At 47.2% G+C, this 13,826-nt stretch overlaps 1 protein-coding gene across 2 annotated transcripts; it reads left to right on the top strand.

Annotated features, from left to right (window-relative positions):
• The first annotated feature begins 2,408 nt into the window (after positions 1–2,408).
• LOC140458539 (endogenous retrovirus group 3 member 1 Env polyprotein-like) lies at positions 2,409–8,992 on the top strand. 2 transcript variants are annotated; one of them, XM_072553330.1, is made up of 2 exons: positions 2,409–2,846; positions 6,541–8,992. In XM_072553330.1, exon 2 carries the CDS (start codon positions 7,388–7,390, stop codon positions 8,681–8,683), a length of 1,296 nt encoding a protein of 431 aa, XP_072409431.1. In that variant the 5' UTR covers positions 2,409–2,846; positions 6,541–7,387; the 3' UTR covers positions 8,684–8,992. The 2 variants fall into 2 exon arrangements, with proteins under 2 accessions (XP_072409431.1, XP_072409432.1); XM_072553331.1 differs by lacking the exon at positions 2,409–2,846 and adding an exon at positions 2,853–2,934.
• The last annotated feature ends 4,834 nt before the right edge of the window (positions 8,993–13,826 follow it).

The raw sequence follows: 13,826 nt of genomic DNA, 5'->3' as shown, positions 1-13,826 counted from the left end.
GGAGGGACACATACACACAGCGATGGAGACACACACACGCACAAAGAGAAAGGGACACACACACAGCGAGGGAGGGACACGCAGCGAAGGGACACACACACAGACACAGTGAAGGAAGGACATGCAGACACGCACACACACAGCAAGGGAGCGACACGCGCACACACACAGCAAGGGAGCGACACGCACACACACAGCAAGGGAGCGACACGCACACACACAGCAAGGGAGCGACACGCACACACACAGCAAGGGAGGCACACAGCGAAGGAGGGACAAGCACACACACCGCAAGGGGGAGGGCATGTGCACGCAAATTGAGAGGGGGCACACACATGCAAAGCGAGGGAGGGACAGGTACAAATACACACACACACACACACACAGCGATGGAGGGACACGCACATACACACAGACACACACTCACTCACACACACAGCGAGGGACTGGGAGACACACACGCAAAGCGAAGGAGGGACACACACACACACACACAGTGATGGAGGGACACGCACATACACACAGTGAGGGGGATACACACAGACACACGGCGAGGGAGGGACACACACAGCGAGGGACTGGGAGACACACACACACACACAAACAAACACAGAGCAAGGGAGAGAAGCACACACAGCGAGGAAGGAACAAACACACGCACTTACGGTGAGGGGAATACACGCAGACACACAGCGAGGGAGGGACACACACATACACTGCAAGGGAGGGACACGCACACACATGTCGAGGGGGAGGGGGCACGCACACACACACACACACACACACACACACACACACACACACAGCGAGATGGGACACACACTCACACAGAGCGAGTGAGGGACATGCACATGCACACAGTGAGGGGGATACACACACACACACACACACACACACACACACACACACAGCGAGGGACGGGGACACACACACACGCAAAGCGAAAGAGGGACATGCGCACATACACACACACACAAACACAAACACAAAGCAAGGGAGAGACGAGCACACACAGCGAGGGAGGGACACGCACACACACACATACAGCGAAGGAAGGGACACACACATGTCGAGGGGGAGGGCATGTACACAGATATTGAGAGGGGGCATGTACACAGATATTGAGAGGGGGCACGCACACACAGCGAGAGGGGACACGCACTCACACACACAAGGGACGGACACACAAAGCGAGGGAGGGTCACGCACACATACATAGGCACAGAGAAACACAGAGCAAGGGAGTGACATGCACACAGGCACACACAAACACAAGGGACGGTTACACACACGCAAAGCGAAGAAGGGACACCCACACATACATACACACACAAACAAACACAGAGCAAAGGACGGACATGCACACACGCACACAAGGGACGGACACACACGCAAAGTGAGGGAGGGAGATGCACACACACACACACACACACACACACACGACGAGGGAGGGACACGCACAGATACACACACACACACACACACACAAACACAGAGCAAGGGAGGGACACGTGCACACAGAGGAGCGTGGGATATACACAGCGAGGGAGGGACATACAAACACACACAGTGAAGGGGTTACCCGCAGACACACAGCGAGGGAGAGACACACACACACACACACACACACACACAGCGAGGGGTGACGTGCGCACACACACACTGCGAGGGAGGGATACGCGCACACACAGCGAGGGAGGGTCACAGACGCGTGCGCGCACACACACACACAGCGAGGAAGGGATACGCACATACACAGTGAAGGATGGACAAGCAGACACACGGCAAGGGGAAGGGCACGTGTACAGGAATTGAGAGGGGACACGCACACACAGCGAGAGTGGACAAGCACAGGGAGGGAGGGACACGCACTCACACACTCACACACACACACACACACACAGAGCGAGCGAGGGACTTGCTGAGACACACAGCGAGGGAGGGACGCGCGCGCACACACACACACAGCGAGGGAGGGACGTGCACACACACAGCGAGGGAGGGACGTGCACACATGTGAGAGGTAATTTCGGTTTAAACTTTAAGATGTGCCTGGACCACAGACTGATCTATAATAAAAGACAAAACTTTTGTTTCTTTTCTAAAACATTTTGTATACTCAAAGTAGAATAGTTTAAATTGTGCAGAATGCTGACAATTTGTGAGCAGAGTAAAAACAAACAGGCCCTTGATTGATGAAACCATTAACACAGGCAGGGAAGGATGAGTCCTTGACTGATAAGACTGCAGGGTGAGAGAAACAACTTTGGAGACTCTGAAGACTTTGTGATAAGGGTGCAAATCAAAGAATAATGATGTTTTTAAGAATGTGAACCTCATGGCTCGTTAGAGCCAGGGAGGGGAGGGTCTGGAGGCATTTGTTGCAGACTTTGTGATAAGGGTGTAAATCGAAGAATAATGATGTTTTTAAGAATGTGAACCTCATGGCTTGTTAGAGCCAAGGAGGGGAGGGATTTGTACTGTATATAATGAGAAACTTTGTAAGCCTCAGCGCGCCTTTTACTCAGAAGGCTGCCCGACTCTGCAGACTTGCTAATAAAACTTTGTTTTCCTGAATTTGTCTAGAGCGATTATTAAGAAGCGATTTTCGTTTCTAACAACTTGGGGGCTCGTTGTCCGGGATCAACACTCCGGCCGCGGGGGGAGCTGAGGAAGGACATCGGAGAAGGTGCACCCTGCTGATTTCAGCAGTCCCTGATTCCTTGCTTGTCGCCCCGCGCGGCTTGAGCGAGTGATATCCGGGAGGCTCAGGAAAACAAAGGAGGGGTGTGGCCGAGGCAGTGGGGACGGTTAACGATCGAGTAATTTCGGTGCACCGAACCCAGGTAAGAAAAACTTGCGGGGACCGTGTTTCCGGACGCCTGGGGACCTACGGGGTGCCTGTGGATTTTTCTACAGAGACGTGGGACTCAGGTATCTAGAGACCGGGGCTCGCCTGTGAGGGATTTTGCAGAGACCGTGTTTGCGGAGGAACGTGTACCTACGGGGTGCCTGTGATCTGTGTCACAGAGACGTGGGACACAGGAATCCAAAGACCGGGGGTGCCTGCAAAGGAACCTGGGCGATCACAGGACTGAAGGTCCGGGAATTGGCTAAATTGTGATAGATTGTCACGGGAAAATTACGAAGTCCTCGGCAATGGGAAATAAGGGATCCAAGGCGAGTAAGGGAAAGGTAGGCTTGAACAGCGACAATGACAAATACCCCGGGGTACCTGACGATAGTCCGTTAGGAAGAATGTTAAATAATTGGAATCAGGGTAGGAGAAAAGGAAAATCTAAAAGGAAGATGGTAAAATACTGTGAACAATGGTCCCAGAAACCTATTCAGGGCGACTCAGTGTGGTGGCCTAGATTCGGTACTGACGAAGACTGGGTCCGGCAAGCTCTCATTTTATATGTCAATTCAAAACCTGATGTTAATCTGGAAGAAAGTGATTATGCCCTTTGTTGGCTACCGGTCACGATATCTTGCCAAATGCAGGTAACTAATGAAGACTCGAAAGGGCAGAAAGAATGGGAACCTTTAGATCACTTACCGCCGCCCTACGTGACCCCGTCTGCCCCAGAAAATGTTCCTTCGGGTGACGACGAGTCAGAGGAAGGGGAAGAAAATGAGGAGGAATCACAGGCTACCTCAGGGGTACAGACCAGATCTCAAGCTGGAAGGGGTCACGGACAAAACCCTACCTCAATTGCAAGAATGAATCCACTCCGGGAAGTGCCCATGGGGGGCGAGGAAGGAGGGACGGGCTATGTGAACGTTCCCTTGACGAGTACTGAAGTACGGAATTTCAGGAGGGAGATGAAGGGTCTGCTAGAGGACCCCATGGGCCTGGCTGAACAATTAGATCAGTTCCTGGGTCCGAATACTTACACGTGGGAAGAGATGTGTTCCATTATGAAAACATTGTTCTCTAGCCAGGAGCGTCAGATGATACGACAAGCTGCGCTCTTGGTCTGGGAGAGAGAAGGGGGAGAAGGAGGGGAGCAGAAGTTTCCCCTCACCGACCCCGAGTGGAATAAGAACACGGAGGAAGGACGGCGCAACATGAGAGACATGCGGGAATATTGGATAAAAGGAATAAGACAGGCAGCCCCGAAGGGGCACAATTTTACCAAGGCCTTTGGTAATCATCAAAACCCGGAGGAAACCCCTACGGACTTCCTAGACAGGATTAGGAAGAACTTGCAGCAGTTCGCTGGGGTGGACCCTGAGACGGACGTGGGGCAACAACTCATACGGGTAGAGTTTGTATCAAAAGCCTGGCCGGACATACGCAAGAAGTTAGAGAAAATGGATGATTGGGATAGTAAATCTCTAAGTGAACTACTACGGGAGGCGCAAAAGGTGTTTGTGAGAAGGGACGATGAGAAGCAAAAGAAGGCGACAAAGATAATGATGCAGACGGTGCAGCAAGTGACAGCTGGAAGAAGGGAAAAGGGGAGAGCCGTGGCAAGAGCAGAGGAAAAGAGAACCATGGCCGGAACAAAGGAAGAGTGGAGGAACGCGAGACCGCGACAGGGAAACAAGAAGGATACTCAGATGTTACTACTGTGATGAAGAGGGACATTTCAAACGGGAGTGCCCCCGCTACAAGCGGGAAGTGCGGTCGTACGCCCTGATGGAGGAAGATTAGGGAGGTCGGGGGTTCCTACCCTTGGGGCAAAAGGACTATCGACAGGAACCCCTGGTAAACTTGAAAGTAGGACCCCAAGGATCGGAGATCACATTTATGGTGGACTTGGGAGCCGAAAGATCAAGAATAATCCAAATACCCCCCGGCACCCGAGCAGGAGGAACAGTTATGGGGGTATCTGGAATTGGAGGACAGAAATTACAAGTCCCAGTGGTGGAGGATGTGGAAATTGGATATGAAAACAGAACTACTAAACGAGACCTCCTTCTATTGCCATCGGCGGGGTTTAATTTGTTAGGAAGAGACTTGCAGGTCAAACTAGGGATCGGAACGGTACCAAGTAATGGGGAAATGGTGGTAAGGTTGTTCGCCCTCACCGAAGAAGATGATCAACAAATAGACCCGGAAGTATGGTACCGAGAGGGGAACAGAGGGGGCCTAAACATCAAACCTCTCCAAATCACCATGTTACCAGGAAAAGGCCCGGTAAGAAGGAAACAGTACCCGATTGCTATGGAAGGACAGGAACTGTACATCGACGGGTCCTCCCGGTGCATCAGCGGCGTACGGTACAGTGGCTATGCTGTCGTAGATGGCGCAACGAAACAGACGATCGAGTCCGGACGACTGCCCGGGAAGTGGTCAGCCCAATCCTGTGAGTTGTACGCCCTCCAGAGGGCCATGAAGTTGTTGGAGGGGAAGGTGGGAACCATATATACTGACTCAAAGTATGCATACGGGATCGTTCATACTTTCGGGAAAATCTGGAAAGAGCGAGGATTGATAACTTCCCGGGGAAAAGAGTTAGCTCACGAACAAATGATCAGCCTAACGTTGGAAGCCCTGGCGTTACCTACGGAACTCGCAGTAGTCCATGTACCCGGCCACCAGAAGGGGTCGACACCGGAAGCGGTGGGAAACCGGCTGGCAGATGAGGAAGCCAAGCGGGCAGCGGTCAAAAAAATCCGTCCAATTGTTAACGTTAATACCGTTGAGGGAAGGGCTCGCTAAACAACCCGTCTTCACCCAGGGGGAGATTGATAAAATGGATCAATTGGGTGCCCGGCTAGATACTAACGGGAGGTGGACGGTTCCTGATGGGAGACAAGTACTGAACAAACAGATCACCCGGGGTATTCTGCACCGATTACACCATCAAACCCACTGGGGGGTGCAAGCCATGTGTGATACGATCCTGAGAGACTATGTATGCAGGGGGATATACACATTAGCCCAACAAGAGGTAGTCGGATGCCCCACTTGCCGGCGTATTAACCAGAAAGCCATGCGTTCTATGCCAGCCGGTGGTCAGCCCCTCGCGATCAGGCCATTTCAGAGAATCCAAGTCGACTTTACAGAATTACCCCCAGTGCAGCGATGGAAATATCTGCTAGTAATAGTAGACCATTTCACTCACTGGGTAGAGGCTTTCCCAACTGCCAAAGACGATGCACCAACCGTGGCCCGACTGTTGTTAGAGAATATAATCCCGAGATATGGCATAATGGAATCTATCGACTCCGACTGCGGGACACATTTTATTTCTAAACTACACCATTTGATCTGTACTGCCCTGGGTATCCAATGGAAATTCCACACACCCTGGCATCCCCAGAGCTCGGGTCGGGTTGAGAGAAAGAATGGCACACTCAAGACCCAATTGACTAAGCTGGTGTTAGAAACTAAGTTACCTTGGCCGAGATGCCTGCCCATTGCCCTATTGAGGATTCGTACGGCACCTCGCCGGGATGTCGGGGTTTCCCCCTATGAAATGCTGTTCGGATTACCATATTGGAGTAAGGTTGACGGATGTCCCACTTTACAAGGGGGAGATATATTTATCAGAAACTATTTACTGGCCTTATCCCGTTCTTTTGCAGAACTCCGGAGGAAAGGTCTCCTGGCTCAGACTCCACCGCTCGACTTCCTCCTGCATAAGGTGGAGCCCGGAGATTGGGTACTTGTTAAGACCTGGAAGGCCGAAAAGCTCCAGCCGAGGTGGGAAGGACCGTTCCTGGTTCTGTTAACAACTGAAGCAGCTGTTCGGACGAAAGAAAAAGGGTGGGTCCACGCATCAAGGATAAAGGGGCCTGTTCCGCCTGAAGGAGAGAGCACTTGGACATGCGAGCCAGGGGACAAGCCGTTGGTGGTAAAACTGAAAAGACAGCAATAATGAACTCTACTTGGACTGTATTGGTGGGGATATTAATCAGTTTTCTCTTGTATGTGGGGGAGGGTGAGGGGAGATGTGACAAATGTCGGACTACGGTGAGGCTTGGGAGTAGGATCTACTCGGGATCATTTGTGTCCCATTCCTATGTGGACGATAGGTGTTACGATGTGAGTGCACGCCATGAATGTTGGGAGGATGGGAGACCCTATTATCAGGTATATAATAAAGGATACGGTGGCAAAATCCGTGGATGCCCTATAAATGACCGCTGGGTGTCTATTAGCAAAACTGGGAGGTGGGACCTATCCTCCGTGTTGCTCAGGGAGCAGGTTGACAGAGTCAAGGAGACCAAGATACAGATCACTGATCGGGGGTTGGGGAAGGAGCAAGACCGTTAGGGAACGGTCGTGCTCCCTAAAGTGCCATCCGTATACGAAGAGGTAGAAGGAAAAATTGAACTCCCTGATGTTACACAAAACCTGTTTATTGATCTCACCTCTAGAATAGCCACTGTTTTAAATGTTAGTAATTGCTGGGTTTGTGGGGGGCCGCATATGTCAGAACAATGGCCATGGACTGGTCACAGCTTAGACATATGGGAATTGCTTCAAACCACTTGGACACATGTCAACGAAAGGAAAAGCCAGGGGTGGAGACTGACAAATAGCCCTGAGGGCCAGTTATGTATTGAAGGAAAGGGGACCGTGGAGGTAGGAATTAGTCCCTGTCAGAGTATATTGGATGCGACCACACGAGTATGGTGGCCTGAGGATATTACTTGGTACATTGCAAACCGAGGTCATCAAAATTGCGTTCCATTACGTACTGATTCCTCCTCTGACGAACTAGGTGCTGATTCTTCCGATGACATGATGAGAGCCTGGGGTGGTGGTTGTCAGGGGAGTCGATGCTGGGATACTCCTGTCCAGACTCTGGCACGGGGCCAGGAGCCCGAATATTGGAATTGTAGTGGTCCTGGTCCTTATGAGGGCGTCCCTGTGGTAAAGGAGCTGTGGGATGACGTTGTGAGGCAGGGAGGGCCTGCTCCAGATGGCCTATTTTGGATATGCGGTAATCAGGCATACTCCACACTGCCCATGGGATGGGCTGGGGTATGCTTCCTGGGTCTAATACGACCGGCGTTCTTCCTATTACCCCGGGAGGAAGGCGATGATTTGGGAGTTAAACTCTTTGACTCCCTCCGTAGGTCGCCAAGGGATATCCAAGTCGGTGATTGGGGGGATGAGTGGCCACCGGCCCGGATTATTGAATACTACGGGCCAGCTACATGGGCACAGGACGGATCATGGGGATACCGTACTCCTATCTATATGTTAAATCGAATTATCAGGCTCCAAGCAGTCGTAGAGGTTATTACTAACCGGACTGCCCTGGCCCTGGAGCTGCTGGCTAAGCAGCAGGATCAGATGAGGGCTGCTTTATATCAAAACCGTCTTGCCTTGGATTATCTGTTGGCCTCGGAGGGGGGCGTGTGCGGGAAGTTTAACCTGACTAACTGCTGCCTAGAAATTGACGATAATGGTAAAGCGGTTTTGAAAATTTCCGATGAAATTCGGAAATTGGCCCATGTGCCAGTACAATCTTGGCGTCCTCTTAGTGGCATCGGATGGTGGGATGGTCTCCTCGGTGGTAGTTGGTGGCGCACGGTGTTGCTGGTGGTTGGGGGGGGCATGATTCTTCTTCTCATATTACCCTGCCTAACCCCCTGTATTCAGTTTTTAATTCAGAAAAATATTTCCCGACTCCAGGCAGTGGTGGTTCCACAACATGGGACACGGGAACTTAAGGTGATGTTGCTGCGAAAGACCAAGGATTTCCCGGGCCCTTGAGGAGGGGGGGCTATCTTGGTCAGGCACATCTTAAAGAAAGAAAAGGGTGGAATTGTGAGAGGTAATTTCGGTTTAAACTTTAAGATGTGCCTGGACCACAGACTGATCTATAATAAAAGACAAAACTTTTGTTTCTTTTCTAAAACATTTTGTATACTCAAAGTAGAATAGTTTAAATTGTGCAGAATGCTGACAATTTGTGAGCAGAGTAAAAACAAACAGGCCCTTGATTGATGAAACCATTAACACAGGCAGGGAAGGATGAGTCCTTGACTGATAAGACTGCAGGGTGAGAGAAACAACTTTGGAGACTCTGAAGACTTTGTGATAAGGGTGCAAATCAAAGAATAATGATGTTTTTAAGAATGTGAACCTCATGGCTCGTTAGAGCCAGGGAGGGGAGGGTCTGGAGGCATTTGTTGCAGACTTTGTGATAAGGGTGTAAATCGAAGAATAATGATGTTTTTAAGAATGTGAACCTCATGGCTTGTTAGAGCCAAGGAGGGGAGGGATTTGTACTGTATATAATGAGAAACTTTGTAAGCCTCAGCGCGCCTTTTACTCAGAAGGCTGCCCGACTCTGCAGACTTGCTAATAAAACTTTGTTTTCCTGAATTTGTCTAGAGCGATTATTAAGAAGCGATTTTCGTTTCTAACAACACACACACACACAGAGCAAGAGAGGGACACTCAGAAACACAGCGAGGGGTGACACATGCACACACAGCGAGGGAGGGCCACGCACACACGCACAGCAAGAGGGACACGCGCACACAAAGCCAGGGAGGGACACGCGCACACAGCGAGGGAGAGTCACACACAAACACACAGACAGAGCAAGAGAGGGACACATGCACACACAGCGAGGAGGAGACACATGAACACGCAGCGAGGGAGGGCCACGGACACACACGCACAGCAAGTAGGGGAAACTCACACACACACACACACAGTGAGGGAGGGACACACACACAGACGTACACGCTCGAGGGAGGGACAGACACACACACAGATACAGCGAGGGGAACCCGCACACTATCAGTGTGGGAGGGAGACACAATTACACACACACACACAGAGGGACACGCACGTAAACACACACCACACACACAGAGCGAGGGAGGGATATGCACACACACTGCGAGAGAGAGAAACACACACAACGCGATGGACTGACACACACTCAAACAGCGAGTGAGGGACATGCAGTGAAGGGGGACACACAAACACATACAGTGAGGATGTGACACGTACAAACAAACAGCGAGGAAGAGACACACACAGCAAACGAGGGACTTGCTGAGACACACTGCGAGGGAGGGACGCGCGCGCGCACACTGCGAGGGAGGGACGCGCGCGCGCACGCAGCGAGGGAGGGACGCGCGCGCGCACGCTGCTTTGAATATATTGAATCATTTTACGTGTTGAGTTCTGACATTAATTATTATTTAATTGTCATTTCAATTCTCACACCATCATGAGATTCACATTTTAGTTGAATCCATTATTTCTTAGTGCCAGTATCACAATGAAATATTAACATTCTTTTCAGATCAACACACCTGTAATCAACCAGAGTTTTCTCACCCCACACTCATAGTAACTATCTCATTCTCTTTCATTTGAATTCTCATATTAATGGAACAATTATTAATCAGCCTTATAAATTAAGAGATGGCTAATTATTTTTCACTTCAATATTTCAGTTTTTTCCGATATACTGCACAATTACATTGCAATAAGGATTTTCTTATCAACCTTAAATTTGGTTTCAGCCATTTAAAAACTAATTATTGCTAATGTCTAACTGGTAATCATTGTTTGAATGCAATATATCCAGCTGTCGATGTGGAACAATGGCTCAATACATCAACTGACAAACAATATTGCACTCTACAATCTCTTAATCTGAGCAAAATAATTTTCAGTGTGGAAGCTTAGTTAGAGTGAATTGGCTGTGAGCAAAAATACATTCTGAAGAAGGGTCACTGGACCCAAAGTATTAACACTGAATGCTTCCCACAGATGCTGCCAGACCTGCGGTGTTGTTTTCCAGTATTTACTGATTTTGTTTCTGAGTTCCAGCATCCACAGTTTTTTGCGTTTTTGTACTGATTGTATTTCACTTCAATGCTAACATTTCTATATTTCTGATTATTATAAAAGAGCTAACTATTTTTCACATTAAACATTATTTAAATTTCACGTGTTTCTTGTGTACACAAACCTGAATGATCAAATGTTTGATCAATTCTTTTACAATAAATCTTGAATTCTTAGAAATCACAATTTTGTGAAACTGAGGAAAGTTGTCTTTCGCTGTGTAGTCACGTTGAATGGCGAATGCTTTATTTCCAATTCATGTGCATTACAAAGCAGGTCAATGTTAATTTATGTATATGAATAACTGCTTCAAACATATTGACTTATTTGATTATCATGAGACTTATATTTATTTAAGATCATTGTCGCTTCGTTCCATCATTATTAGAAATTAGGAATTCTTTTTATCCATTACACACTGGAAGTGTCTAATATAATCCTAGTCCAAATATCACGATAAATATCTGAGCAGTTTTCCCTGTGAGTAACCACAGTAAGTATGTGATTATAGTCCTGCCCTTCCCACATGGGAACATTATGGAGGGCTCTGGTAATGTCTGTACTAATAGACCAGGAGGCAGGCATTCAATTCCTTAAACAGAGATGTGTCAAAGCACCTCAGAGTTGATTAGAAAATATCTAAGTGTCAATTGAATTACTTTTTAATCCAACATTTTCTCAACTTGTATCTGTTGTTGATTATAATGGTCACAATATCTTGAATTTATTTGCTTCAGGTCACTGATTAAAGTATGAATGTTATTAAGGTGAGGGGGAAAGTTTTAAAAGGGATCTGAGGGGCAACTCTTTTCACAACGCGTGTTTGGCATATTAAGATGAGCTGTGAGAGGAAAGGCAGCGGCTGGTACAATTACAACATCTAAAAGACATTTGGAGAGTTACATGGAGAGAAAACATCCAGAGGGATATGGGACAAACACAGGAAAATGGGACTAGTTTAGTTTCGGAAACCTGGCCGGAATGCCAAGTTGGGTTGAATGGCCTGTTTCCGTGCTGTATCAGTCTAACTTTCTACAATTCAAACTTGACTGTGATAGGTAAAGGAAAGCAAACAACGGGTGTTATTTCTATTTTGTGTCAGTGAAAAAGTGACATGAATTTTAATTAATTGTGTCACATGAAATAGTTCACTCTTATTGTGATTAGAAATACAATGAATGCGAGCACTAAAGTGAAATATAATTGAATTAATTCAACTGTGTTTCCATGGTTAAATAAAAATTGATATTCACAATGATTGAGATTTGTACACCGTAATATATTCACATCAGTTCACGTACTGAGCTATTATTGCGCATTTATATCCCTTACTGAACTGAACAATAATTACATATTAGCAACACATAGATTTTTGAAAATATATCAGTGCACTTCAAAGAAGGAGATATTTAATGTTGCTATGTGACTGTGCAATGTGTAGACATGAACAGCAATCATTGCAGTGAAAAGTAATTACAGTTCTCTGAACTTAAAAGGCTGAGATTACTGTGATTATTCAAATGAGCAAAAGTCAGTTTTCAAAGCATGTTGGATGCAAAATCATTGGTTCCATTGTGGGATACTTGAGCTGAAATCAATAGTATTGTTACAATGGATTAAATGAAACAATGGATTAAATTAAAATATGGATCTGACTATACATGTTAGAAAGACAAACAAATTATTTTGTAATTATTATAAGGATAATGAATTCATAATAAATGTTGTAATCTGAACAAATAAGTTGACTCAACATTTTAAAAGCACTTTGCTCTGATGTTGATGAGACATCATTAAGATCGGTAAACTGAAGACTAAAATCTAACAGCTGGATTGATGGATTGAGGACATGAGCCATCCAGTAATGATTGAAAAGAAATGACTTTTGCTCAAAATGCAGACAATACAGAAGTAATGTATTTAATTCAATTAGTTTACAGGTAGAAACGTATGTATTTAATTTACTTAATTTTATCCTGATCGATGTTCAAACATCTGTGTCTGAATTAGGAAGAAAATAAGGAGATAACGAAAGTTAATATCAGAGTGACCACAAGCTACAGTCCATGACATTTGATAGAAAAAGGAATTGGCATAATTTTGTAATTATTGAACATTGTTAACTAATTAACTCCTCAGGTACGGAAGCAGTCCAACCCCAAGAACAACAAGATCTAGACAATATCCAGGTTTGGGCTGACAAGGGGCAAGTAACATATATCCCACACAAATGCAGGCTGCGACCATCACGTATAAGAAATGACCTAACCACCATCACTTGACACTCAATGCTGTTACCATCACTGAACACCCACTATCAACATTATCCTGGGGATAATCATTGATCAGAAACTGAATTGGTCTCACCACACAAACACAGTGGCTACAAGAGTAATTCAACTCCTGGCTCCTGAAAGCCTGCCCAACAGCTACCAGGCACAAGTCAGGAGTGTGATGGAATACTCCCCACTTGCCTGGATTAGTGCCGCCCTAACAACACTCAAGGAACCCATGGCCACTTCCATCTCGAAGGACAAAGGCAGCAGCTAGATGGAAATACAACTACCTTCAAGTTCCCCTCCAAGGTACTAACCCACCCTGACTTGGGAATATATTGCCATTCCTTCATTGTCGGTGGGTGAATGTCCTGGAAATCCCCACCCCAATGGCATCGTGGTTCAACCCACAGCAGGTAGACTGCAGCGGTTCAAGAAGATAGCTCAGCACCAATATCTCAAGGGTAACTGGGGACAGGCAATAAATGCTGGGCCCAGCCAGTGACAACCAAATCACATCAAATAAATATTAAAATAATGTCTGCAGGATCAAAACAGCTCCAACGCTGTCCTAGCTGCAATCTCTGCCTCTTCTTATTGACAAAGATAAAAGGTTACCTTGCTCAACTTTCTCATCAGTACAGTATTCCCCCCAGCCCTCTCTTATACCAACCAGCAGCATTTCCATCACCAGCAGCAACTCCGCTTCAAATATTTTGTCAGTAACTTTTCATTAACTGGTTACTTCAATTACAATGCAATCT

The sequence above is a fragment of the Chiloscyllium punctatum genome, chromosome 33 (assembly GCF_047496795.1).
Source record: "Chiloscyllium punctatum isolate Juve2018m chromosome 33, sChiPun1.3, whole genome shotgun sequence".
Classification (NCBI taxonomy): domain Eukaryota; kingdom Metazoa; phylum Chordata; class Chondrichthyes; order Orectolobiformes; family Hemiscylliidae; genus Chiloscyllium; species Chiloscyllium punctatum.
This window is presented reverse-complemented; position numbering and strand designations above follow the sequence as displayed.